At 43.9% G+C, this 27,570-nt stretch overlaps 4 protein-coding genes across 4 annotated transcripts; 2 read left to right on the top strand and 2 right to left on the bottom strand.

Annotated features, from left to right (window-relative positions):
- Nucleotides 1–378: 378 nt before the first annotated feature.
- cbx1b (chromobox homolog 1b (HP1 beta homolog Drosophila)) lies at nucleotides 379–4,611 on the top strand. Its single transcript, XM_061095595.1, has 6 exons — nucleotides 379–537; nucleotides 2,367–2,448; nucleotides 2,687–2,849; nucleotides 3,300–3,453; nucleotides 3,871–3,965; nucleotides 4,062–4,611. The coding sequence occupies exons 2-6, from the start codon at nucleotides 2,400–2,402 to the stop codon at nucleotides 4,201–4,203; spliced, it is 603 nt and encodes a 200-aa protein (XP_060951578.1). The 5' UTR covers nucleotides 379–537; nucleotides 2,367–2,399; the 3' UTR covers nucleotides 4,204–4,611.
- A 668-nt stretch (nucleotides 4,612–5,279) lies between these two features.
- nfe2l1b (nfe2 like bZIP transcription factor 1b) lies at nucleotides 5,280–12,727 on the bottom strand. The gene is made up of 5 exons (XM_061095593.1): nucleotides 12,126–12,727; nucleotides 11,095–11,319; nucleotides 9,777–9,866; nucleotides 8,865–9,023; nucleotides 5,280–8,647 (listed from the first exon to the last, which is right to left on the bottom strand). Exons 1-5 carry the CDS (start codon nucleotides 12,681–12,683, stop codon nucleotides 7,268–7,270), a joined length of 2,412 nt encoding a protein of 803 aa, XP_060951576.1. The 5' UTR covers nucleotides 12,684–12,727; the 3' UTR covers nucleotides 5,280–7,267.
- A 2,887-nt stretch (nucleotides 12,728–15,614) lies between these two features.
- Nucleotides 15,615–21,516, bottom strand: cdk5rap3 (CDK5 regulatory subunit associated protein 3). Its single transcript, XM_061094671.1, has 14 exons — nucleotides 21,367–21,516; nucleotides 21,055–21,103; nucleotides 20,440–20,571; nucleotides 20,223–20,323; nucleotides 19,996–20,044; nucleotides 18,791–18,969; nucleotides 18,553–18,689; nucleotides 17,357–17,501; nucleotides 16,999–17,106; nucleotides 16,712–16,793; nucleotides 16,540–16,628; nucleotides 16,242–16,447; nucleotides 15,986–16,157; nucleotides 15,615–15,754 (listed from the first exon to the last, which is right to left on the bottom strand). Exons 1-14 carry the CDS (start codon nucleotides 21,370–21,372, stop codon nucleotides 15,689–15,691), a joined length of 1,521 nt encoding a protein of 506 aa, XP_060950654.1. The 5' UTR covers nucleotides 21,373–21,516; the 3' UTR covers nucleotides 15,615–15,688.
- Nucleotides 21,517–22,855: 1,339 nt separating this feature from the next.
- On the top strand, nucleotides 22,856–27,094 carry prr15lb (proline rich 15 like b). Its single transcript, XM_061094901.1, has 2 exons — nucleotides 22,856–23,044; nucleotides 26,490–27,094. The coding sequence occupies exon 2, from the start codon at nucleotides 26,517–26,519 to the stop codon at nucleotides 26,850–26,852; it is 336 nt and encodes a 111-aa protein (XP_060950884.1). The 5' UTR covers nucleotides 22,856–23,044; nucleotides 26,490–26,516; the 3' UTR covers nucleotides 26,853–27,094.
- Nucleotides 27,095–27,570: the final 476 nt, after the last annotated feature.

Below are 27,570 nucleotides of genomic sequence, written 5' to 3'. Positions count from 1 at the left end.
GATAGGATAAAACTTTATTGATCCACACGCAAGAGAATAGAAATATTTATAAAAAGGCAAAAAACTTTCACTGCAGTGGTTTGTATGTAAATGTTATAGAGTAAAGTAAAGTGGGACATGACGTTGGCAAAAGCAAATAGAAAAACATAAAGTTAAATATATGGTGAAGTGTGGATGATAAATATGTGTTTCCTAATAACAGTATTCCCAGTTATTTATGTCCCAGTGAGTGAGTCCGCTCCATGGATCCAGTCCCTAGTTTCCTCTCTCTCATAAATCACAGATCTACACATCACTCGGGCTCAGCACCGCCCCCTCTGGCTGCCTGAGTGAGCACATCCACATGTTCTATAATCCGTGTTGCCCGGCGGATTCGCTTGTTTTGTTTCCCTCCTCTCGCTCCACACGAAGGGGCGGAATCGAACCATTTTCATCACAAACCGTACAACTCGGAGACAAAGCCCTGGTTGTGTGAGCACCTCCTCCTCTCGCACCTCCTCCTCTCGCACCTCCTCCTCTCGAACCCAGTGATCGAAGGTGAGTTCGGTTCGATCTCCTCCTCGACGCGGAGTTAGCTTCATGTGCACATTTGAAAAAGGGGGGCGGGGACACAGGTTGAATGAGCACGTTAGCTCCCAGTTTGAGATCAGGTGGAATCTGTGCGATGATCGATAATCACCAGTATCCGAACTGGTTCCGGTTTGTGACGTGTTAGCTGCTAACGAGGGGGGGAAAGCAACATGGAGGAAACCGCTGCTCCACGTAAAGCGAGCTGGGGCTTTGTCGTGCCCCGGGTTTGTGCTAGCAGGCTAACGCTAGCTGCACCGAGGGGGGGGGTTCAAACCCGCGTCGTTTTCTGCGTGACGTCAACGTGACGTGAAGCTTCGTGGTTGATGACTGGGCCTCAAACCCACCACAGGCTGTTCCAGATGTGCAAGGGTCACAAGCACTGAAGCCACATGTGCAGGTCTCTCTTTACAGCTGATCCGTGTTTAATACCCCCCCCCCTCCAGCTGATACACACCTGTAACACTAATGGCACTTGGGTCTGCTTAAACTTGGCTTAAAATTTAAAAATACTTAAATATATTTCCTGCATAACCAACATCTTTGTTAACACTGTTCATTTTAACCATTTAAATGATTGATAATGTTAAACTACAATTTGCTATGAACAAACAACGTATCCCAGTCAAAGAAAACGTTGGCATTCATTTAGTAAAATAAGTTTTTATATCAACAAACAACTGCTGATAAATATGTGAATGACTCATAACGGCTGATTGTTTAATTGAACTGATTATTCTGTCGGGCTCTAAGTTTGTTTTGTTCTAATAAACAAACACTTAAAAGTATAAACTTTACTCAAATGCAAGACAAAAATAACTTATTTTTCACATTCAAGAACCTGTTAACGTCAAATGTTCAATTAACGGTCTTGATTGTTGCAGCTCTATTATCCAGCTCTGGTTATTCACGCTTCTTCGAGGTTTCAGATCTAATCTCTAAACACCTGAGACAACTGGGAACCAGAACACACGACTCACTGGTGAAAATAAAAACACTTTATTAATCAATAAAAACTATTCTTGATTGCCAGCAAATATCTCAAAACAGGAAACTACATCCAAACTCAAAGCAGAGGGTGAGACTGTGATGGAGACATTTGACCAACGTCTTAAAATCAGGACAAACAAACATGGAAATATTTACAGAACTAAAGGCACTTGGGTCATTTCAGATAAATCAAATGACAAATTATTTAATATTTCAAGCCACAATATTTGTTTTCTTTGTCGTATCTCATCGCAAACTCAACTTGTGTCTCAGTTTGTTAACGTTTCATTTACTATTTGGTTAATAATGTTAATAATGTCCCGGAGAGAATCATCATACACATAGTGAGCAATGGAGTAAGAATACAATATTGTCGTATTTCATTCTCAATTTTTTCGGGTTGTTGACTTCACCCTGAAATGTCTCTGCAATGTTTAAAGTAGGGCTGCTCGATTATGGAAAAAATCATAATCACGATTAAATTTCAATTAATTCAGCAGCCCTAGTTTAAAGTACTTTTCTTTGTATACGTCATCACAAGCTATCAAAAATAGTGTTATTGATTATTGGGCTGTAAGTAGCAGAAAAACTATTGAAATCTGGAATTAAATCGTAAACTATTCCGAAGGAAAAACACTTTATGAAGCAATATAATCCAATTGGAAAATACAACTAGTTAAATCTGAATGATTGCTGATGATCTGTGTTGCCTCACTCTGTCGCCCTTGTGTCTTTTCGATCCCGTTCTCTCCTCTCGACCACATCGACTCCCGCTCGCCATCATCTCGCCGCCACGTGACGCCGAGCAGGAACCTGCTGGTCCCCAGGTCCACCTGAGGAGCATGAGTCTGAAAACAGAACCCTCTCCCGATGGTCCCGCTGCTACAGAAGGTTTTACACTTTACTTTCCAACACTTCTATGGATCAGTGATCTGAACTAACACGTTTTTGTCATCCATTTGGTTCTAAGCTCAGAAAAAGTCGTTTTCCATTCATCTGTGAACCAGAAAGTTTAAATAACTTTTTTAAAAAGAGAATATTCGGTGTCAATGCTTCAGCAGTCGTTTGAGAAAGTGGATTTCCCTCAGGAGCAGAATCCACCTGCTCATTTCTCCGGTTTCTACCCCAGAGGTGAGCAAAGCGCCTTCGCCTGAGAAGAAGGAGAAGAAGCCAGACGATGTGGCTGCTGCTGAGGAGGAGGAGGAGGAAGAGTACGTCGTGGAAAAGGTGCTGAATCGGCGTGTGATGAAAGGGAGAGTGGAGTATCTTCTCAAGTGGAAAGGCTTCTCTGAGTGAGTGGGGGAGTTGTTCTAATTGTTTTTATAAGGGCTGGGCAAGTTAACTCGTTTCAATCGAGTTAACTCAAGTGATGAGTTAACTCGATTAATTATTTTATCTCGCATTAACTCAGGTTTGATTATTTATTGTTTTATTGTGAAAGTCAGGCTTTTATTTTGTGAAAGTCTGTTGCTGACTGCTGCAGAACAGGAAAAAAGAAAATAATTGGCGGATAAACAATCGAGTTAACTCATCACTTGAGTTAACTCGATTAAAACGAGTTAACTTGCCCAGCCCTAGTTTTTATACATTAATCGGTTCTGACATATTTCTGTTTGACTTATGACTTATGCTTTAAGTTATCGTAGCAAATAATGCATTGAAATACCAGCACATTTAACAGGTGGCTAGATTATGAATTAAATGCAGGAATACTGTATGTTCTGTGTGCGTAATATCTGCAGAGAAGATAACACGTGGGAGCCAGACGATAACCTGGACTGTCCAGATTTGATTGCAGAGTTTCTGCAGTCCCAGAAAACCGCTCACGATGGAAAGAGGAAGGCGGGGGGGGAGGCGGAAGGAGACGAGAGTAAATCCAAGAAGAAGAAAGACGACGTAAGTCCCGACTCGTCTAAACAACTTCTGTCCTGCACATCAAAGCGGTGGTTTGATATTTAGTTTGTTTTAAGCTACACGATGTTAAATAAAAATATGTCTTCTTGCAACTTTAAGGCAGAATTTAGAAGGAACTGCAGAATGTGAACATTTGGATTCAGTTTCCACAGCTGCACAAAGTCAAGATAACACACATTCCTCTTCTCAAGGTCGCTCCGAAGATACTCGTCAAAGCTCAGTGTGTTCCACCAGTTTTTACATTTTACAGCAGTTTTGAAACTCCCATGATTAATGTAGTGTTTCTCTATTTGTTATAAATTCAGATACTGGCCTTAGAAACACGAGAGCTATGATTGTGTGGTTTTCATTTGTTTTTTACGATTGGTTTCAAGTTGTGTATTGTTTCCTGCTCCTCAGCCAGAGAAGCTCCGGGGCTTCGCTCGAGCTCTGGACCCGGAGAGGATCATCGGGGCCACGGATTCCACAGGAGAACTCATGTTCCTCATGAAATGGTTTGTGTGAAGCCTGCAACAACCTGTTGAAGAACTACTGGAAAGAAACCAGAGGATGAATCAGTTAAATTGTCTTTTTCTTCGTCGCTCGTGCAGGAAAAACTCCGACGAGGCCGACCTGGTGCCGGCGAAGGAAGCCAACGTGAAGTGTCCGCAGGTCGTCATCGCCTTCTACGAGGAGAGACTCACGTGGCACTCGTATCCCACCGAGGACGAGAAGAAGGAGGACAAGAACTAACACAGGGCCAAGAAAGGGAATTTCATTGTACTTTCAACAGGGGGGGGAGCAGAGACAAGTGAGGCACCACTGGACTCACTCGTCTCTTGGTGTAGTATCATCTACTTTTATCTGGATATAATCTACATGTATATAAGCTTCAGATCCATCTGAATTAAGACAGTGTTCATTCTCAGTATCCGTTCCGAGTTTTAACGAGTTGTCCGACTATTTCAGTCTGCTCTCCGCTGACGTTTTCATTTCATCATCGTGCCATTTACTCAGTTCACCGGTGCTGTTTGAGGGTGACAGCGTTTCCTCTGAGCTGTGACCTTTGGACTTGTTAGGTGTTCGGTGATGAAGTCTCTCTGTCGTGTTTTTCATTGTGTGTTGCTTCTCACTTTTTGAAAATAAACCACTTTTTGTTACTGTGCTGTTTCCTGCTCGTGTCACTTATAGTAAAAACCAGTTTCAACCCAGTGAAGCTGCAGCTGAGGATTGTTTTTCATCTGAGATCAAAACTCCAGAGATTAAAAAGCTCATCAACCAACCAGAAGTCTTATTCAGGACCCGGCTCAGATGTTTTTGGATGTTTGTTAAATGTAAAAATACTTAAATATATTTCCTGCATAACCAACATCTTTGTTAACACTGTTCATTTTAACCATTTAAATTATTGATGTTAAACTACAATTTGCTATGAACAAACAACGTATCCCAGTCAAAACATTGGCCTTCATTTAGTAAAATAAGTTTTTATATCAGCAAACAAATGCTGATAAATATGTGAATGACTCATAACGTCTGATTGTTTAATTGAACAACTGATTATTCTGTCGGGCTCTAAGTTTGTTTTGCTCTAATAAACAAACACTTAAAAGTACAACATTTACTCAAATGCAAGACAAAAATAACTTATTTTCACATTCAAGAACCTGTTAACGTCAAATGTTCAATTAACTGTCTTGATTGTTGCAGCTCTATTATCCAGCTCTGGTTATTCACGCTTCTTCGATGTTTCAGATCTAATCTCTAAACACCTGAAGCTCCACAGAACCCGGGACGTTGACTGGGAACCAGAACACACGACTCACTGGTGAAAATAAAAACACTTTATTAATCAATAAAAACAATTCTTGATTGCCAGCAAATATCTCAAAACAGGAAACTACATCCAAACTCAAAGCAGAGGGTGAGACTGTGATGGAGACATTTGACCAACGTCTTAAAATCAGGACAAACAAACATGGAAATATTTACAGGACGAGACAGACGGAAAAGAAAGTGCAGTAAGTAGTAGCAGTACTAAATAGTTGGCGCTGCACTGGGTTACACTGAAGTGAATGATAACCGGAGTTTCATGCCTGATAATCACATTTAATGGACATTTCTCTTTCTTTCAGAAACATTTTTTGGACATCATCTTAATGTAGCGTGTTCTGTTCGGCCTCTTGTGAAATATTCTAGTCTAACTTCTACCTCAGCGGCGACGACCGACCTGTTTTTAAACTGTGTTTTCACAGAGGGTGATGACACATTCAAATAGACAAGTAATAGCACTTCTACTCTGAGAACGCGTTTCTGCGCTTCTCAAAACCTTAAAGGTGAAGATGGAGATATTGTGAAATCTAAAAAGGCATTCGACTCAAAGTGGCAACGACACACGCCGTCATTTCACGCATTCAAAGTATTTTTTTTTTACCTCACAACAACTTGGCTCACTTTGTGGGTTCAACACAAAAAAACTGAAACACACAGGACTCGGCCAAACGACTTGGCTTTACAGCAGTTTAAAAAGAAATCGCCTCAAGTGGCTTTCAATTGGCAAATAAAAGGGATGTCGCTAAACCACGGCAACAAGTGTTTTAAGTTAATGCTCAAAAAGGCATCGCAGGAAATAAATAAATCCAGTTTTCGAGCTGTGAGAGTCGGAGGTGACTCCTGGCTCCTCGCAGCGTCGTCTCCTCGACAATGATTACAGGCTCTGTGCAAAGCTTTCAAATCAACAAAGAGGATGTAGACTTCTATGTAAAGCTGATGTGGCGAGACCTATAACCTTGCTTATACTACAGATTATGAACAGTTAATAAGAGCCTTCCTAAACGCAGCTCCCGTATTTAAGGAATAGCGACAGACACGGCAAAATGCATATAGCCAAGCCTTTTAAAAGACAAATTACAGTGCTATGTATAATTCATAAGGAAGTTGATACATTTTGCAATGCAGTGTGCCTCCTCCCTAAAACATACATGTCCTCCTCTTGCAGGGCTTCTCTCTTTGAAATCAGTGGCCAAACCCGGGAACACTTCAGCCTCCGACACCTCCCTCGTCTCAACATCCCACTTCCTCCCGTCAAACCCGATCTCTTCAGGTCCTGCTGGACTAACACGCCGCTCGCAAACCGACTCGAGAAACCGGGAATCTACAGAATAACGAGCGCAGTGCTTGAGCGTTTTCAAATGTGTTCAGCTCAAGCAAGACGCCCCATACAACCTCAGCTTGTACAGTATTTACCGACGTCCTCACACACGACGGACTTCCTTTAGCCTTTGGTATCTAAACTCCGACCACTCACGCTGCTCTTTGCCTGAAGACCTGCAACATTAAAGCTTCAGTGAAAACCACCAGAAGTCTCCAGGGTGGGAGGCGACCTGCGAGTCCTTTCAAACCTTCAGTGCATAGCTTCTCCTCCTCGACTGGGTTCCTTCCTCTCAACACCAATCTTCTTCATCCTTAGTGGTTTTGGTGCAAATAGGATCAAGAGCAGCTAAACATTATTTTCTCATAGCTCCTTTTATGTCCTTTCCTTTTCCTCCTCTCCCCGCTTATCGTCCCCCCCTCCCCGTCCAAATAATGAAATATCAGTACTCAAACGAAGAGCTTCCTCTGCGTGGAAGTTTTTACAGGAAAAAAAATGCAGGAACAGAATAAAAAGGGAGAAACTAACGCAGGAGGAGTAGTCAACAACGCCGTTTTTCTACTCAACAGAATCTTCTTAAAGGAAAAAAGGACATCTCTCTTGCTTCTGCAGAAATCTTTCTTACTGATTTAGCAAAGTGATAGAATAAACAGCAGTTTCTTCCCCTCACTTCTTTTTGTCCTTCTGTTTTTTCTCCGGCTTACGGTTCTGCTCGGCCGCCGCCATGCACCGGGGCATGATCAGCACGCTGCCGTCGGCGCTGTACTGCAGCGAGTACTCGCTGGGAGGATAGGGCCGGCCCTCCTCGTCTCGAAGCTGAGTGAACACCTCCTGGTACAGACTTTGCATTTTCTGCTTCATCTGCCGGATGGAACGAATGAACTCCATCTTCTCCTTCAACAGCCGCGCCTTGTTGCGCCTCAGGTCCTGGACGCCGTCCTCCAGGTTAATGATGGTGTCCAGTTTGCGCTTGCGGCAGTTCTGGGCCGCCATCTTGTTCTTGCCGCGCCTGCGGATGTCCCGGATGAGGGCGAGCTGCGGTTCGCTCAGGTGGTGCTTGGCGAGAAGCTCGTTGAACTCTTCCACAGGCAGGTTGATGATCTTTTCGTTGGAGAAGGGGATTTTCATGGAGCGGGCTCGGCGCTCATCGCGGCTGGCGTGCTTATCGAGCAGGTCGTGAGCGGGCTGAAGCTTTGAGCTCGACTTGTCGCGGACAGATTTCTTCACGGATGATATGGGGAGCTCCGGGTGCTCGTCGAAAGCAGAGGAGAGCGGCAGGTTGTAGGTGTGGTTGTGGCCGATGCTGTCGAGCTGAGGGAGGCTGTGGAACTGGGAGGGGTCCTGGTAGCTCATACGGCAGAGCTTACTGTAACCGGGCTGGTAACCACCCACAGCACCTTCCTCCGGCTCCACAGTGGTCACCTCAGAGTCGGTGCTGTACCCCACAGCTCCTTCCTCGGAGAAGGTGGCAGACGTTGAGGAGGAGGAAGCTGCAGAGGAGCAGGACGTCTCCGAGCTGCTCGGCGACGCCGGGCTGTGGCTGGAGTCCAGGGAAAGACCGGAATCTGAGTCAAGCTCGTCCTCCAGCTGGGACGCTTGGGCCTGGCTGAAGCCCTCCTCCATGGCAAGGTCCAACAAGCTGATCTCATCCAGCATGGACTCCTCCAGCAGGGTGCTGAAGGGGTCGGGCAGGATGGGCGTGGACGTCACGTTGCTACTGGAGCTGTTTATGTGCTGAGGGAGAAAGATCCCCGTCAGGTTGGTGGCTCCGAACGTGGCGTTGATGTTGGTGGAGTTGTTAGAAGCGAGTCTGAGCATGGGGGTTCTCGGGGGGATGCTAACAGTGTCCAACTGGGGGCCGAAAATCTGGGGGAAGTCTTGGCTGCAGCTGGGGAGGGAGGCCTGGTGGAGGCTGACGTCCTGGTTCACCGGCGTCGGGCGAGGAGCGAGTCCGAAGCTTCCTGTCGTGTTGGAGTCTGTCGCCTCAGATGTTCCACCAACGCTGACGGAGTCGGTTTGAGGCGAAGTGATGTTCACTTCCATCGCCTTCGGACAAGAACAGTTTGTTAATGGAAACATACAAATACTATAGAATCAGTGTTTTCCCTCTTTTTAAAGACGAGACTATGAATTAGGACTCAGAACAGACACGAGCTTTCACCCTCATGTTGCAGGTTATCAATATCATTCACTTGTTTTGGATCAATTTGCCATAAAGACAGAAAGATACTTTGATTTGAAGATTGAAACCTAAGGGACGTACCTGTAGCTCCATGATGGCCATGATGTCCTGCCACTGCTGCTCCAGGTCTAACTGGGGCTCCGCTGGGGGGGGCTGCGGCGCCAGAGGAACGGCCTGAGACGTCGACGGAACTTCATCGGTGGTCACAGCTGTTTCTGGAGCGACAACCGGGGCCGGAAACTGATCGGAAATGTGGTTAGAATTAGGGTTGTCACATGCACAGATAACTCCCAGCATCCTTCACTCTACAGCAGGGCTATTGAGGCCTGCTGTAGAGTGAAGGACTAGTCAGGTAAGTTTCCATGATATTACTGGGGAAAATATATTATCATGCTGATTGAGGATTGTTCATCTGTTCATCTAGACTATTTCCATTCATTTATCCATCAATTGTAAAATATGTTTACAGACGATTCCAATTGTTTGGCTAACTATTTATATCTCTGGCATTGCATTAGTGTTTTTTTACAAACTTTTTTCTCATCTTATTCTACAGAACAATGCCACGTGCACTCTCTCATGTGTGGAGACATTTCACCTCATCCAATGTAGAAGGAAAGGCTGTGTACATTTGCAAATACTGTGCAAAGACCTATGTTAAGAATGACACAACGATGCAGAAGCATATAGTCAAGTGCCCAAAGTTTCCTCAGGACTCAAATCAGCCTATGACACAACAAAATGTTTATATTTATGTCTGTATATGACAAGGTAAATACAGTTAGTATAAATTACCCACAACATTTCCAGTTTATTCCCGTTTATTCACGTTAATTCCCGTATATTCACGTTTATTCACGTTAATTCCCATGGAAAGTTTCCCTCTTTGAATATTCCCGGAATTTTGCAACCCTAGTTAGAATTAATAAAAACAACTAAGTTTAACGTAGTTTTTCCACATAAAAATAAAAAACACTAAACTTGTGTTTTTACCTCAGATTCTTCTCCAAAAGGGAAAGTGGCTTCCAACAGCCTCAGACATTCCTGTAGAGAAAGTGACGTCTGGGAGCCGAGCGCCGGGAGCTAAGAAACAACATTAAAATAGATTACTAATGTTTTACAAATTACTGAGCCTTCACAGTTGACTTATTACTAATGAGCCATGAGTATTTAACAAATTAAAAGGAAACACAGACGAGCAAAAGACAAAATGTTCCAAAAATAAACTAGTTATCTTTGCCCATAACCATCAGAGATATGAGCAACATAACAGTTTAAGTGTTGTGAGCACAGCAGCTATTCTTCGCTCCCCTGGTTTATTTCTGGAAAATTCCCGATCATTTGTTCCAGGGACAATGTTACGTGACTGCAGCTCGTCTAAAGCTCGGATCAGCATTGAACTCACCTGATTGACTCATTAGCACAACAGATAAACAAGAGCATTAGGAGCAGACAGGTGCGGCTGAGAGTTATGAGCGCTGCTAAAGGAGGTGGAGGAGAAACTGGGATGAGAAAACTAAAATATCTGTTCAGTTTTGGATAAGAGCCCCGCCTCTTTCCCAGTGCCAGCTGGTGATTGGCTCCAGTAACGCCCATGACCCTGAGAAGCAGAATATGACTGGATTGGTGTGAAAATATCTGAGCGTCTTGTTGCTGATCCCTGTTTTATGTCCTGATTTAAGGCTTCAGTGTCCTGAACAGACACATTATCACAATCTCTCATTATTAATAACTTGCATTGTTCATCGATATTAAGTGTATTGACTCACTGTGGTCAAGTCAGACCGTTCTGCCACAGTGTCGAAAGGAGAACAAGTGATTCCTTATCTGAAGAAACTTCACTGATGGCACAGATATCATGAATTCCACAGATACCAGCGCTGGGTGTGCACGGATCGAGTTTTCCTGAGGATTACATGTGTGTTACTGTGTCCGGTGAACAGATCCCAGTGAGACCATGACGCTGGTAGAACTAGAGAGTGAAGCTCAGCTGGTTCGGTCATTAGAACTATAAAAAGTGAGGCTGCATCCAGCTTGAATTTTCACTTTCACTCTCTGAGACTCACCGAGGCGATTCTGTGGCAATCTGAGCAACACACTTTCTTTTTTTAGGCAAATGGCGCAAACGACCAATCTGGGAATATCTCCACATGAGTAAGAACGCGTTTTCTCAGCAGACAAATGTATATTTTATCACCAGCCTGCAGCTCCCAAGTCTCCCATTTGTTTTTATGTGCAATAAGGCAGTTCACTGTGCCGCCTCCCACCGGACGAAGCCCTTGAATATGAAAACTCCCCTTCACCCACAGACCTGCTCTGGAATGCTCTCTCCAGTCTCCCCGTCCACCGGCTGAGCTCCTTGGAGGTTGACTCCATTTCTCCAGCTCTCCTGCTCCTTGTTCCTGTCCTTGCTCTCCTGCGGGCTGGGCTTCTCCTCCTCCTCGCTCTCCTTCTGACGGTTGCTGTAGTTGAACACTTCTCTTCCCGCGCCGAGGTCGATGTCCTGTCGCCACAGGATGTCAATCAAGTCGATGTCCTGGAGAAACGCAAAACAGCCATTGAGAAACCATCGGCCCGGCACAGAGAAGCGTCGGTCACATGAGCAGATTCTGTTAAAGCAAACACATTTGGCCTATTTCTGACAACGTGTTCTTATTTGTGATAATAATAGAGCACATAGGCTGTTTATCTTTCATTTGGCTTTTCATCTTCATTCGGGCGGGTAATTTTGGAAGGAGCGAGAATCAGATCATGTAACAGGAATATGGTCAGATGATGCAACCATGACATAAACACTTGGACACGCTGGTAAATCATGTGATCAGAAAGAAGTCTCCGATTGTAGCAGGCTCATATGAAACCAGCACAGATGTAGTTTCTTTAGTGTCGTTCGTTTAAAAGCTGACGACCCTTTTGCTTTCCAAATCTCTGACGACAACATTAAATGTGACCGGCTGTTATGAATGTGACTCAACTGGTTTGACTAAAAATATCTGACACTGATAGAGCGATCAGGGGTGTGGACCAGGAAGCGTACGAGTCTGTACTGTCACCGCAACTTGGATCATACTTTTCTAATCTTCAAGGAATTTGGCTTGTGATTTATGACACCGAAGACGAAACTGTGATTTGCGGTAAACAACAAAATCAGATTGATGATTTAATTTGTCGTTGTCGTTGCAAAACGGGGGAAAGAGCAGATTTCTGTTTCCCTGGAAGGAGATTAGATTGAAAACGACCTGACATTTAATTTCTCCGAGTCTGTTTCATAATAATTACACCATAAAAACCCTGTTGGACGATGGCTCCTTGCCACAGACGCCGCCCGGCTGCGGTCTGTACCTCTTTGGTGAGGTCGTCGTTGCCGGCCCTGGTCCCCTGCTCCTGGTCGCCCTCCGGGGCCACGGCGCCCAGGCTGCTGTCGGCTGCGTTCAGGTTGTAGGTGGATTCAGGCGCTCCGCTTCCTCCCCTCATGGCCGGGGTGGCGTCAGGGCTGTCCGAGTCCTCTAGGCCGGCCCCATTGTCCAGGGTGATGGTGGCGCTGGACTGGCTGCTGGCGGACACCACCGTCTCAGAGTCCCGGTGCACTAGCCACGTGTTGAGCTCGGTGCTGGGCACGGAGAGGCGATCCAGCTGGCGCACCTGGTTCAGCAGCCGCCGCGTGGTGAAGAACCGGTCCAGGTCCACGCTCTTCGGGTGGATGCCATAGCCGTCCAGCGTGTTGCGGAGGTTGTGAAACTGCGTCTGGGTGTAGGCGGCGCTGGGGCCCAGGATGATCTCCCTCAGTGGGGGCAGCTGGTTGCTCAGGTAGGAGTCAAGGTCCACCCGCACCCCCAGGAGACTCAGCAGGATGGTGAACTGAATCAGGCCCTCTGTGAAGTACTTTTTCAGGTAAAGCATTTCTTTACAAAGTCACAAAAAGGTGAAAGTAAAAACTAAAAAAAAAAAACTAAAAAGGGGGGGGGGGCTTCCTTGGATCTACCCTCCTGCGCTGGGACTAGAAGATGGAGACGGAGACGTGTGGAAAGTGAACGGCGAAGGAGGAGGAGGAGTAAGGGGGGTGGGGGGTCTTCTGCAGGAGTTTCAGATCCAGGTTCCCACAGGAGTCCAGGTGGTGCTCAGATGTTTCCTCCTCTTCTTCATAAGGGTCTCATCCTCTGGTCCCTGCAGGGGGGGGGGTTGGGAAGTGAGAGAAGACATTGCATTGACCATTGACTCTGCTGCCAACTTCCACAACCACAGACACACACAACAGACACACACACAACCACACACACAACACGTCAGCTCCTACCTTCCTACAGCTAGCACATGTGGGTTAAAGAGGGGGGGAACGAGGACTAGCTAGCCGGCTGTGGCTCCATCCTCCCGGGGCTGGAGCAGAGATGTCGGCCGGTTCTTCATGGAGGAGGTGGAGAGCTCGCAGGCTTCACCCCACCCTTCCACTACTTCATGTGGGCGCTGCTGAAGGTGAACGAGGGAGTCTCCGGCTCCGCCCTCCTCCTCCTCCACGCCGCCTGGCGACGCTAGCTCCCCGGCTAGCTAGCTAGCTTGCGTGCTCGCTACCCCCCCTCCCCGTCACGCAGAAGCTCCGCGCAGATACACAACACGTGTCGCCATGTTTGTTCGTCGCTTTTTTACAGATGTGTGTGTTGTTGTGTTGTTGTTTTTTTTTTTTGACAGCCAGGCTCCTCATCCACAATCTCCCTGGCAACAAGTGGGGAGAAAGCGGAGCGACGGTTCTGTCAGCCAATCACAGGCCCCGAGCGCGGTGACGACACATGACTCCAGCCGGCTCCGGCCAATCGCGACGCGGCAAGGGCGGGGTCCCGGGGCAGCGCTGGATTCCTATTGGAGGACCGCGCGGGTGCTAGCATCGTTAGCTCCTCCGCTGCTAACTACCGAGACAAGCCAACTAGTTTACAAAGTGGCCCGGACAGAGAGCGACCTGGGGCCGGCTCGGACCCACCGGACGCCGGGCAGCATCCGCCGGGGTCCGCGGGGGTCGCGGCTCCGTGACACCCCGGAAGTAAGTGGGAAAGCTCCGGGTACTTCATACTTACAGCTGGGGGATGTCTTCATGGCGGCTCACACCCGGCTAGCTGCCCGGTGCTGGCTCGGTTCGGCCCGGTTCTCCTCTCCGTGTGGCCCGGTTCCTCTCGCGGCGTGGCCCACCATGACTTGCAGAATCGTTAGCTTGGCCCGGCTAGCTTAGCCGCTTCACACCGAAACACGCTGCCACACTGCGCATGCGTAGAATGTTCTGGTGTTCCAGCTCCCATCAGCTGTTCCTCAGAATAAAAACCAATAAAATGTGAAAACCCATTCACAAGAAGTTATGTCTCATCTTCTATGCTTTTTAATTTCTACACATAAATTAAAATCGTTGGAAGAAATTAGAACATAAATCCAGGTCATGAAAATGTGAAAAATACAAGTTCAGAACTGCATTTAAATGTGTTTTCATCTAAAAGTACTAAGTATTTTTATGTTATGTGCATATTCATATTGCACAACGAGCAAAAACTACTGTTAATATATCTGTGTTGGTCAAAGTCATTTTAAATGTGTAAGACAAGGAAATAAATGGGTCAAACAGAGAATATTCATTATACATTCATATACGTATGAATGTACATTCACAGGAAGTTATGTCACATCTTCTATGCTTTTTAATTTCTACACATAAATTAAAATCGTTGGAATAAATTTGAACATAAATCCAGGTTATGAAAATGTGAAAATACAAGTTCATAACTGCATTTGAATGTGTATTCACCTAAAAGTATGTTTATGTTATGTGTATATTCATATCGCAAAACAAGCAAAAATCACTGTAAATATGTCTGTGTTAGTCAAAAGTCATTTTTAATGTGTAAGACAAGGAAAAAAATGGGTCAAACTAAGAATAAATAAATAACTTGTTTAAATTCAACACATTTTAACTTGTCATTTCATTTACATGTCAATAATATATTCACCACATAAAAAAATTTTAAGTCAAAGGTCAACTTTATTGTCAGTTCTGCCACATGTACAGGACACAGAGGGGATTGAGTTTCTCTCTGATCCACGATGTAAACAAGTAGACAGAATATACAGGTATTTTAAAACACGTGTTAAGCATACAACATGTTAAGTAATCAAAACTTAAACGTGTGTCTTTCCAGGTCAATATTAAACAGATTCTGGGGATTCAATTGACCTTCAAAATAAGAGCATTGTTAATTTTTGTCAGTGATATGAGATTCTCGCCTTATTCTATTCAATTTGATTTGATATTTTATCACCAAATCACAACACAGTATATTATCTCAAGGCACTAAACAAGACTCAACAGTTCCCAGTGAAAACATGACATGTGATTGGAGTTTTGTGGTGATGTCACTCCCGGTTAGTTTTGGGGTTTTCCTCACAGCTCTCATATCGTCTGACATCAGCTGCTGTTGTCCCTTTCCTTCCTCAGGCAGATCTTTCAATTTTTTTTGACAACAAATATCATCTGCACAGGTGAAGCTTGTGACTAAAACAGGAGTTAAATACGTTTCAAAACTTTTAACAGTTGAAACCTGGGCGACAAGAAACCTCTGTCAGCCACATGTTCCAGGATTTAAGTGCACTGGTAAATAAAGGTGAAATATCCTAAGTTGTTAAACTCTAGTCTCATTCATATTTTGATCTGAAACCAAAATATCTTCAGTGTAAAACTAAATGAAATCAACAATATTAATAATTGTGCAGTAGCTTTTATTAATGTTTCAAATCTGTTCTTTTAATAAGCTTTAAATCTGTTCATCAACATGTGTGAAATAAGCAACAACTACAAAGTACTGTAAATTAAATACCACTTTTATTTCTCCTTTAAGATCATGACAAAATATTTGTTGTGAATGTCTTGACGTTCTTTATAAACTGACGCCCATCAGGTTCACAGGTCTGTTGTTGTATCGCTTTGAAACGTCGGCTTCGATCTGCAAGAACAAAACACAGTCGACAGTCAGAGATAATATTCAGGGTTTAAACATCCACTGAATTAATAACATCTATATTTATCTGTAACTCCTTAATTAGCAGCATATTTTAGTTTAACACGTGATCTCATGACCGGTGTTGAGATGTTGAAAATGCTGCACGACTTTCTCATTAGCTGGGAAATCACCGAGTGTGTGAGTGTAAATCAAAGTGAAACAGAAATCAGAGACCAGTTTCTGGAGGTCTCTGGTGCACCCGGCCAGCAGGTCCACACGCGGCTCCAGCCTGGACTGCTCCTCCAGCGCCTCCTGCCTCTTCTCCACCATCGTGGCTCCCTTCAGCACCAGGATCTCTGCCTGCTTCAGCTTCTGTCTCAGCACCTCGGACACACGCTCGACATACCTACACCCACACAAGGTTCAAGAGGAGAACCGTCAGATGTGGAAAACAATGCAGAGGTCGAGCAAAGATTGTGCTCCACAGTACCGGGGCGAGGCCTGGATCATGAACAGGTGCTGCATCCGGAGGGTGGTGAGCCGGTGGAGAAGGTCCTGCACCTGGGACAGCATCTCCCGGACGTGCTTCTGGGTCTGGCTCTGGATGATGGAAGGAGCGAGCTGGAACTGGCTCATGGAAACCACGTCTCCCTCTTCTCCCATCTCACTGAGGCGCTGGGTGAGGAACACCTCCAGCTGCAGCCACATGTGAAACCAGTGTCACTCCCTTTTTGGATGTGACAGACCCACATTTACTCATTTAGACACAAAACCACCGGTGTGTTTACCTCCATGAGCTCATCGATGAACTGGCTGCGTGACTGGGAGTTCTCCAGCAGACTGGAAGCATCCTCCCCCCGGGCCACGCCCTCTGGACCTACGAGATCATCACACACTCGTCTTTAAGCAAACACACGTTTCCACAGCTGAGAGTGTGGTGATCTACAGAGAAACACTTACAGTCTGTTCCCACATCTACGATCTCAATTTCTATCGGAGCTGCTTCACTGTCGCCCCAGTCGATACCGCCGGCCCCAGCGTCCTGTCGGGGGAGAAGGACATTTGAGGCTCTGCAGTCAGAAGACCACGTGTACGTCTCCTCGGTTTCAACCTCAGATATTTGAATTTCTCGTTCTGGACATTTTGCTGCTGCACCCTCACATGTGTTCACTGTGACATTTTACTCGAGAGCAGTTATAGAGCAGCTGACGGGGATATTTGTGTTCTTGCATACATTGGTGTCATACCTCAGAGTTTGGCTCCACGCTGATACCCCAGTCTATACCATCCTCCACAGCGATGCCAGAATTAACCCCCGCGGAGTCGGCTCCTTGTCCAAAGTCGCCCCAGTCGATCTAAAACCGGTTTTAAAACAAAACACAGAAAAAAGTCAATATCACTGAGCTGCCACAAGTCCTGAGGCTGAATTACAAATGTACGAACTCTGAAATCTAGAACATTTAACTGGATAATAAAAAGGAGCTTATAGAAGAATCAAGAAGGTAAAAATGTAACACAGGGGATTTTGTTAACCTTGGATCTGACATGGGAGGTTTTGGTAACATGATCCGGTTTAACACTCGATATAGAGTCGGTGAAACTAACCATGTCGTCTGTGGCTGAGCCAGAAGGAGCCGCCTCATCAACCGGCCTCTCAACAACTGTGGGGACTTTCCCTGTTCGCCACTCGTAGAACGTTGTGTTTCCTCTCGTCTGGGCGAACGTCAGCATGGGCAGGACCGGTTCAGACCTACGAGAAACAAGCGCGCTCAAATCCAGGAAATAAAACTGTCCACGGGTTTTCTTTGAGGATTAATAGTAAGAAATCTATTCGTATTTATTACAACTAGGGTTGCAAAGGGGCGGAAAGTTTCCGGTAAATTTATGGAAACTTGCCAGAAACTTTCCATGGGAAGTTAAGCTCGGGAATATTGGGAATTTTGAAAACAAAAAAAAAATTCCCAAATTAAACGCTGAGCAATAAAAACATAATTCAAAACTCTATTTTAAAGATGTATGGAACGTTGAGTTTCAACCCTCCACTGTGCATTCTTCCATCACATGCACAGATAACTCCCAGCATGCTTCACTCTACAGCAGGGCTACTGAGGCCTGCTGTAGAGTGAAGGACTAGTCAGGTAAGTTTCCTAATATATTATCATGCTGATTGAGGATTGTTCATCTGTTCGTCTAGCCTATTTCCATTCATTTATCTATTGATTTTTTACAGACGATTCCAATTGTTTGGCTAACTATTTATATCTCTGGCATTGCATTAGTGTTTTTTTACAAACTTTTTTCTCATCTTATTCTACAGAACAATGACACGTGCACTCTCTCATGTGTGGAGACATTTCACCTCATCCAATGTAGAAGGAAAGGCTGTGTACATTTGCAACTACTGTGCAAAGACCTATGTTAACAATGACACAACGATGCAGAAGCATATAGTCAAGTGCCCAAAGTTTCCTCAGGACTCAAATCAGCCTGTGACAAAACAAAATGTTTATATTTATGTCTGTATATGACAAGGTAAATACAGTTAGTATAAATTACCCACAACATTTCCAGTTTATTCCTGTTAATTCCCGTTAATTCCCATGGAAAGTTTCCAACTTTGAATATTCCCGGAATTTTGCAACCCTAATTACAACTGATTAAAGAATTTTATTTTTAAAGTCATTATGGGCTCTCTGATGCAATTGTAGTCAAATAAAAATATATTTTCATGTAAGACTGAGTTTCACAGAGGAAGCAGACGTGCAGAGAAACAGACACCGAGATTTCCACGATTTACTCACCACTCGCATACGAAGTTTGTGAAAGTGGCGTAGAGTCGGATTTGCTCCTCCAATTTCCCCGAATCCTTCCCGACTTCCTCAAGAACGGCGGGTAGATCTTTGACCAGAGCCTGAAGCTCACGAGCCACATTCTCTCCCTGACAGAAGAAGGAAATGTACCATCAGAAGGTTTAGTTCTATATATTGCAGAATCTCTGTGTTTGTGTGTAAATATTCTCCGGCGTGTGTTTGCACTTACGGTGATGCCGTACTGTTTGCACGCAGCGTAGTATCGTTCCCTCAGGTCGGCCGCTGAGCTCTGACACTCCACCTCCCGTCGGCTCAGCTCCTGCTGCAGCTGCTGGGCTTTGGCCAACTGCTTCCTGAGAGCCGGGCCTTCGTAGCTCACGTTGCGACTCAGCAGACTGGCGACCTCCGCTGGTCCAAAGCAAATAAAATAATTAAATAACGTTATGTACATGCAATTATTGTGTTTCTTAAGTTAAAATAAGCTTCCTACTAGGGTTGCAAAGGGAAAGTTTCCGGTAAATTTCCATGGAAAGTTTAGCTCAGGAAATTTTGGGAATTTTGAACAAACGAGAAAAAATACGCAAATTAAACGCTGAGCAATTAAAACATCATTCAAAACTCTATTTTAAAGATGTATGGAACGTTGAGTTTCAACCCTCCACTGTGCATTCTTCCATCACATGCACAGATAACTCCCAGCATGCTTCACTCTACAGCAGGGCTATTGAGGCCTGCTGTAGAGTGAAGGACTAGTCAGGTAAGTTTCCATGATATTACTGGGGAAATATATTAGCATGCTGATTGAGGATTGTTCATCTGTTCATCTAGCCTATTTCCATTCATTTATCCATCAATTGTAAAAAATATTTACAGACGATTCCAATTGTTTGGCTAACTATTTATATCTCTGGCATTGCATTAGTGTTTTTTACAAACTTTTTTCTCATCTTATTCTACAGAACAATGCCACGTGCACTCTCTCATGTGTGGAGACATTTCACCTCATCCAATGTAGAAGGAAAGGCTGTGTACATTTGCAAATACTGTGCAAAGACCTATGTTAAGAATGACACAACGATGCAGAAGCATATAGTCAAGTGCCCAAAGTTTCCTCAGGGCTCAAATCAGCCTATGACAAAACAAAATGTTTATATTTATGTCTGTATATGACAAGGTTTATACAGTTAGTATAAATTACCCACAACATTTCCAGTTTATTCCCGTTAATTCCCGTATATTCCCGTTAATTCCCGTATATTCCCGTTAATTCCCATGGAAAGTATCCAACTTTGAATATTCCCGGAATTTTGCAACCCTACTTCCTACCCTTTAAAATATGGACAAATGATAAGTCTAACATTGTCTGCAGATGCTGCCACGTGTGAGTAAATATATAAGATTATGGGTTTTTCCTTTATTTAATATTAGACTTACCCAGATAGACATTATCTGCTTCATAAAGAGACACAATCTCCTGCCAGTCCTGATGCAACAAACACACAAAGCACAATTTAAATCCAGACTTCCTGAAGTTTCTAGTAGTTTTAAGAGAAGAGGAGCACGTCACAGAAAACTTTCCAGACAACTGGGTCTGAGTTATTGATCAGAAATGGCCGACGTAGTGTGAGACAGTCGATAGAAGCTGCTGGGACTCGTCTCACCTTCATCCTCTGAGATGAATATCTGCCGAAGATGTTCTTAGACGAAGCCTCTGTTCCCCTGAGGATCTCCACGATTCTCAAGCAGTGGAAGTAGTGAATGTCTGTCGATGAAAAGTTTATACGTTTATAATTATTAACACAGAGGAAGAGGTGGAAAGGGAACAACAGGAACTTCATAATAAAAACACAGTACACATATTAATACATATGGACGTACAGGAGCCGGACAGAAGCTGTGTGATCTCCTGGTTCTCGGGCATGTCCTGGATGGCAACATTGATCTTCTCCCGGATGGTTTTCACTGCGTTTTGCCATTTCAGGTCACAGTGGCGTCGGTCCAGGAGCCAATCTGCACAACAACACAGTTATTAACCTTTTCTGAACAAATGTGTTAATTTATCTTAAAGGATTAACTAGAGATTTGGCTAAGTTAGCATCAGTAGCTCCATGATCTGATCTTATAGCTGTATTTTGTTGATTACATGCAATTTTACTCATAGTGTATTTACACAAATCAAGTACTTGTTGCACCAGTGAACCTTCTGATTATTGCAGTGGAAACAGATGATTTTTACACAATAAAGTAACAATAGATAACCACTCACTTCAATTTACTACTTCTTTGATCAATACAACAAACATTTCAATAGATAAGGAACTGAGCAAAGGAAGGATGTACCCAGTACTATTATTATAATATATAGTTCTTGATATTTCTATCTGTTTTCTAATATTCCTATTGTTGTTATCAGGTTTTATTTAGTGTTTTTGACATTGACATATGACACAGAACAGGAAGTTACTTGTTCCATCACAGAGTCTCTGAACTTACCCAGAAGTTTACTGCTCTGGATGTCGATGGGAATGCTCTGAATATTCTGCTACAAGAAAGGAAACACATTAAAAAAGCTCATTTAATATTCTGAGTATTCCACATTTCCTACGAAGCACCAGGAGAGAACATTATGTCCCAGTGCAGCTTGACAATAAACACAACACAACCTGGAGCACAACACAACTATTAAACTATCAGTGAAACCTTGTAAACGTGTTTATTCTTCTATAGTTTAACTTTGACAGTGTGACACATCTCCCGTTATCCTACATGTGTGTTACACTCACACAGATGTTATTATTATCTCACCTCCATTGTCTCCTCTTGTCTGAAACCAACTCGAAGCAGATCGTAATGTTTCTATTTCTTCATTTTAAAGAACGAGTTCAGTTAAAAAAAAGCTTTAAATCCAGAAGAAACGACCCGGAACAAGCAGCTCAGTGTTTACGACACGTTACAGGAAGCGGAGCCAATAGGAGGAGGCGATGTTACCCGGTGACGGTCACTGACCAATGGTGGCGCACCATGCTGACGGCTGCAGCTGATTGGTCAATGGGACTCTGGGAAGTGTAGTTCTGAAGATTGTCAGCAGAGGGCGACGTCGAAGGAAGGTTATGTTATGGTTTTAATATTTATTATTTAAGTTTATAAATTTTTTTTTTACTAATGATGTTATAAAAAAATATATATTATAATATTCCCTAAATATTCAGTTTAGTGTAATATCGCTCTGCCCAAGAAATACACTGTTCACTGTTTTGCATTTCCCTTTTTACTTCACTTTTTACATCTTTTATCTTTTATTTATTTTTATTCAGAAATGTTTATGTCAAAGTAAATGTTACTTTGTATAAATATTGGTAAAAAGTGAGTAAATAAGAAGTAAACAGTGAGTAAATATATACTGGTTTCCTATTTTTTATTGCTCTCCTATGTATGTTGTATTTATTGCGTTTTTATGTTTCTATGTTCATTGTATGCACCAATAATCAGAGCAAATTCCTTGTATGTGTAAACGTACTTGGCAATAAAATACTTCTGATTCTGATACTTTTTCTTTTGCTACTTTAAGAACATTTAGAAGATAATACTTTTGTGCCTTTATTTTGGTAACATATTGAATCATAGGACATTAATTGAGTGGTTAGTTCATGGTTACCTTTACTTTGAAAAGGGATCAGAGTTCTTCTTTACCACTGTATGGTGTCAAAACCAACAAATAAGAAATAAAAATTAACTTAAAATTAGAACCAAAACCGAACCCAATGGAAGCCTCCAACTTTGAAAGTGCATCCTGACCAGGTGAGGAGAAGCCACCTGAGACCCCCCAGGCTCCTGCAGGAGGAGGTCTTCAGGAGGAGGCCTGCTCCCAGACCCTCTCGTGCATTTCAGGCTGGACAGAGGTCACATGTTTCTGTGCACATAGAGAATCGGCAGCAGATCCTCTCAAGTGGTCGAGTCTCAGCTCATTTGAATGGAAACCAAACTTGCAAAGTCAGCCTCTGTGATTTTGCACAACTCATGCAAAGCATCAGGGATCATTTATCTGATGGTTGTCTCCACGTCCACGTCCACGTCTGTCTGTCTCTTTCTGTCCAGATTAGACACAACTGAAGACTTTGGACAATAAACGTCTGCTTCTAAGTGATTTAATATATTTCTCTTTGGCCACCTGCTCTCCTCAGGTTCACCCTCTTGTCATGTGGTCTGAAGAAATGTCTCACCTGAGTCACGGCTCCAGCGTTTCCTCTGGGCGGGCTCTAGGTGTGTGTGTGTGTGTGTGTGTGTTTGAGGAGGGTGTGTGCTGCAGCACAGAGGGACGAGGTCAGAGAGCCAGAGCACAGAGGAGGAGATGCTGCACCTGTGCACCTGAGGAGAAGCACAATAAAAACCCAAACACAAAGAGAGGAGCACAAAGAGACGGTAAACATGGAGCTGCAGGGTCACATCTGAGAGAACCTGCTCCAGCCGGCTCGTTGTCAACAAGGTAAAACAACTCACTTCATCCATTTCACTGTTGTTTCATGTGTCTGATGCTGTGAGAGTTTAACATGTTTGTTGATAGAATGAACTCCGGCCTCAGAATAGATCCTTTAAAAGCATTAGTTTGGTTTGTTATCATTTGAATGCAGTTTTTTATCAAATCTAACATATCAGACTGTGACAGGTGAAGGACGATAGAGTCCAGGACCCGTTTCTATCATCGTCTCTGCACAGATCAACAAACTGTTCTCACAATCTGTTCATTTATTTGGTTTTATTTAGCAAAATGTCAAATATTCGATGACTTCAGCTTCTGAAAAGTGAAGATTTCATTTGTTTCTTTTGGAAAACGTGATTGTGAACTGAAAATCTTTGGTTTCTGGATGATTGCTCAAACAAAACCAGATATCGAAGCTGCTCTACGATGTTGCAATGGGTTGTTTTATATTTGACAGATGGAAACAGGTCTTAAAACTGAAAAGCAAGTAAACTGACAGATGGACAAACAGAATCTGCTGTGACAACTTGATGAACTGATGTCATCGCTCTTCTGGATCTTGTTTGAGCTGCTGAGTGAGAATAGTTCACCTTTTGATTAAGTTATTACATTTTTATATTCAGGAATTTAAAACTTTTTTAATACTAAACACATTTGGACTTTGTCTCAAGTGCATGTGAAGTTTCAAGCTTCACCTTCAACTCCCTCTGACGTCTCTAAAAACACTCACACTCACTCCGATGATTTGAAAATAAATAATCACACGTTTATATCGATGCATATTAGTTTTATTACAAGCGTCAGGTGAAGAAAGGCTCTTCATCCACTCTGCTGTTACGGGTCATCGGTGAAACCGGCACAAAGGATGAAACCTGAGAGCGGAATGAAGTTTCAGCTGAATTATGAGAGCAGCCCGGTCCCCGGTGCCCTTGGAGTTTCTCTGCAGCTCGAACATTGTGCCTCTGAAAAGACGTCTCGGCTGGTTAGTGATTTCCCAACGCGGTGTTCCCTTCCTGCTGTGATCTGTGAGGCTCGCCCTCACATGAACAGAACACATGGTAACTTATTAAAGAGATCGACGGAGGGCCTCCTTTGTGTCAACACGGCTTTTTGTCTCAAAGGTCACGTCTAAGTCAAACACACCAAAAGAAATATGTGTTCATATTGTGCCGCCATGTTCTTTTACATAACTCGGTGTGAAAGTGCCGCCGGGGCTCTCAGTCACTTTGTCCTGAAGAAACTCCTTGATGGGAAAGTCAACAATATCATGCAGATGCTGTGTCAACGTCTGTTATGGAGCAGCCGGCGCTTTTTTAAAGACACATCCACTTTAACTGGATTCAGACAGAAACAACAACGATTAACTTTACATGTTGAGCTGGAAACTAGAAATCGTTAAAGCGGCTGAGAAGCTGAAGGAAACGGAGGCGTGAGATCGAGGCTGCAGCCGCTGGAGAACTCATAAAAGCTCTTCTTCTGTTTCCTGTGTCTGGACACAACCAGGTCAGACATAAACATGCAGGAGACAACGTTCTCCCACCGGTCGTCCACCACAAGAAACCACGTTCAAACATCTTAACCAGACTTTTAATCTGGGTCCAGTTGCACCAACTCATCGAGATCCATGAAGGATTCTTTGGGAAACAGGTGTAAAAGTCCAAAAATGCCTCATCTCGCTGTTAAAGAAGGAGATGATCCACTCTCTGTCTGGACCAACACCAGAGTTCAATGGGTTCTTTCTCCACCGATGTTCCATCCTTTGTCTGTGGAAATCCGTCCTGTAGTTTATGAGTAATCTTGCTTATAGATAAACCAACAGGGATGAGCACAGGATCTCATGGACAGAAGCAAATCAGCATTTATTCAATCGAGATGAACTCAAAACTCTTCGTACGTGGTTCCTGAAGCTGCTTCGTTCTTGAACCTTTGCACCACTTGGTCGAGCAGGTGCCTAAACATCACATGGGGCAGATAAGAGTAAGACGAAGGGCCGGGACTCTTTATTTGCGTAGGTGCTTCGTGATAAAGTGACCACGCCAAAGGAGGATTTGAGTGCTTCATTGTTTCCTGTCAGGCGTCATAAAGCTGCAACCACGGCTCCATTGAAACTCGTAAAAGCTGCTTTATAAGCGACAGTTCATCCCAATAACAAAGTGCAAAGTCGAGGTTATTAAATGCATGAAGGGGAAAAAACCTCAGAAATGTTATGATACATTCACTCATAGTGTCTGTGTGTTTGTTGTACAGCTACGAGGAAATAATATTAAATTCTCTTATCAAAGGATCTGGTGATTAAATGATTGTTTGGTCATTAAAAGATTAGAAAAGAGTTCAAAGTTCAAAATATTGGATTCACTTTCGAGTAAGAAAACCTGGATCTTTGAAATCATTTGACATTTTTGCTTGAAAAATAACTGAAATGATCGATAGTTGATAAATATTTGCTGACTGTTGAACAGTCATCTCACAGAATCATCCGTGATCTATTTATTATTATATTACTATTAAAACACACATCCCGTGTTTACTATAAATGCAGCCAGGTGGATTTTATGTGAGGTACTTTATAAAAACATAAACTTTATTACTGCCCTGTGATGTGATACCAGTCAGGTATCACATCACACCATGTGACCGGAGTATATCAGCTGACTGGGGAACTCCTGGTTCTGTAACTTGGGTCCATGAGCATCAGTCAATCAGATGAAATCATGAAATCAGTTATTATGATAATGAAACACGTGAAGGAGACTCGACTCCTTCACGTTATCATCATGTATCCGTGAGCTCCTGCAGCAGCACGGAGACGACAGCTTGCCTCCTCGGGACCAGGCTCTCTTCTCTCCGGCCCGGTGTCAGATCACATGAGGGACAGAGGACACTGATGAGATGCTCATTAATTCATCAGCTGAGAGGAGCAGAGTGTCGGGTGTCCTCCTCCAGGAGCTGACACCTCCTGCATGGAGAGGAGCCTCTCGGTGACCGGGGGCTTTCTGAGGGTCTGCGCTCGGTCGGGAGGCTTTTGGAAAGAGGCTGATCGGTGACCAGAGAGAATTATGTCATGTTAATAACAATTCTATAACATTTTATTTGTGTAGCTCCAAATCCTCACATCCATTATCTCAAGGGACGTAAAGTGGAGATCTTAGATTATTATAGAGATGTAGTCTGTGTTTGGTTTGTTTCTTTTGAGCAGTTACACGTTGTTAAGAGTAAAATTTAGGTTTCATTTTGTTTTCATGTCTGTGTTTTATAACAAATGAATCATCAACTCTAGAAACTTCTCAGGTAGAGGACGTCTCGTTGGTCCTACTTGACTCGATAACCTTTATTGTCCCAACACGTTCCAAAGACAGTAAAGTTGGGATTCTGAGGAAGAACCTGTTGAACATGAATTTATTGATCTTCAACGTTCATTGAAATATGAATCGTCTTGTGTTCTCTCCACCAGGTCCGTCCTCCAGTCTGTGTTGGTGCCATGGCCGAATCCAGCTGGTGGAAGCTGACCTTCTCCCGCAAGAAGAAGTCCGAGTCCAAGGTCCTGTACGAGATCCCGGCCGAGTACGGCAGCAACACCGGGAACAAGGAGCACTCGGGCGGCAACCCCCCCGCGGACCACCTGGACAGCCAGCTCAACGCCCGGCTGGAGAAGATCGTGGACAAATCTGCCACCAAGGGCCGGCACGTCAAGGTGTCCCACTCCGGCCGCTTCAAGGAGAAGAAGAAGGTCCGCGCCACGCTGGCCGAGAACCCCACGCTGTTCTCCGAGCACAGCCTCAGCGACGAGAACCACAAAAAGAAAACTGACAAATAAGTGCACGTGCGACCAAAAGGCCCAAACTCGATCCCGACTGTGTCATAAGTCCGTGGGACGCTTTGGACGAAGGCTCCAACATGTAAACACAACCAGGTCGCTCCCCGGTGCACGAGAGGGACACACACACTGGTTACCAGGCACCACACCCCGGTCGATACTGTAACCAATGGACTCACACCTAAACAAACAAGTGGTATCAGCAGGCGGCCATTAAACATTCACAGAGCAGAGCGGGTGGGGGGGGGTGGGGGGGAAGCACTTTTCTTTGGATTGAAGTCAAACGAGTCACGAAGGAGAAGAAGGAAAAACTCGGCCCGAGCGTCGTCACGGTTATTAAACATTGTTGTAATTCATGTTTTTATCTTTTATGTTTGTAGAGAGTTTTGGATTGTAAGTTAATTTTTTATGTCCAATATTCAATCAGAGACGATCTGTGTGTCTGTGTGTGTGTCTGTGTTGTGCGACAAAAGCACTGGAAATTTTTATTACATTTTTGGAGACTTGATTTCAACAAACGTTTATAAGATCTTCTCTGGAATCTGCCAGAAGAAAATGAGGTGTTTTGTTTTTAATAAACGTGTCTGGATGCGTTAATGTGAACGTTTCCTGTGAGTTCGTGTGAAGTCACTGTTCTGTTACACGTGGTTGCGTGTGCAGCTCGGTGACGTCACTCTGAGGTGACACAGGTTGTTATTTCACCTGTGAATCGCTGGCA

The sequence above is a fragment of the Limanda limanda genome, chromosome 21, assembly GCF_963576545.1.
Source record: "Limanda limanda chromosome 21, fLimLim1.1, whole genome shotgun sequence".
NCBI lineage: Eukaryota > Metazoa > Chordata > Actinopteri > Pleuronectiformes > Pleuronectidae > Limanda > Limanda limanda.
The sequence above is the reverse complement of the archived record's forward strand: the minus strand, read 5'-3'. Positions and strand labels throughout refer to the sequence as shown.

What these genes read in the sequence shown, in the direction of transcription:
- nfe2l1b (XM_061095593.1), bottom strand. Translation starts at nt 12,683, where the DNA reads ATGCTTTACCTGAAAAAGTACTTCACAGAGGGCCTGATTCAGTTCACC. An exon ending in ACGACGACCTCACCAAAGAG is followed by an intron (nt 11,320 to 12,125) that starts GTACAGACCGCA and finishes GCGTTTCTCCAG; the next exon opens with GACATCGACTTGATTGACAT. An exon ending in TGGCCATCATGGAGCTACAG is followed by an intron (nt 8,648 to 8,864) that starts GTACGTCCCTTA and finishes TCTTGTCCGAAG; the next exon opens with GCGATGGAAGTGAACATCAC.
- prr15lb (XM_061094901.1), top strand. Translation starts at nt 26,517, where the DNA reads ATGGCCGAATCCAGCTGGTGGAAGCTGACCTTCTCCCGCAAGAAGAAG.
- cdk5rap3 (XM_061094671.1), bottom strand. An exon ending in AGCAGATAATGTCTATCTGG is followed by an intron (nt 18,970 to 19,995) that starts GTAAGTCTAATA and finishes GCTTTGGACCAG; the next exon opens with CGGAGGTCGCCAGTCTGCTG. An exon ending in GCGTGGAGCCAAACTCTGAG is followed by an intron (nt 16,794 to 16,998) that starts GTATGACACCAA and finishes CTCCCCCGACAG; the next exon opens with GACGCTGGGGCCGGCGGTAT.
- cbx1b (XM_061095595.1), top strand. Translation starts at nt 2,400, where the DNA reads ATGAGTCTGAAAACAGAACCCTCTCCCGATGGTCCCGCTGCTACAGAA. An exon ending in AAGTGGAAAGGCTTCTCTGA is followed by an intron (nt 2,850 to 3,299) that starts GTGAGTGGGGGA and finishes TAATATCTGCAG; the next exon opens with AGAAGATAACACGTGGGAGC. An exon ending in CCAAGAAGAAGAAAGACGAC is followed by an intron (nt 3,454 to 3,870) that starts GTAAGTCCCGAC and finishes CCTGCTCCTCAG; the next exon opens with CCAGAGAAGCTCCGGGGCTT.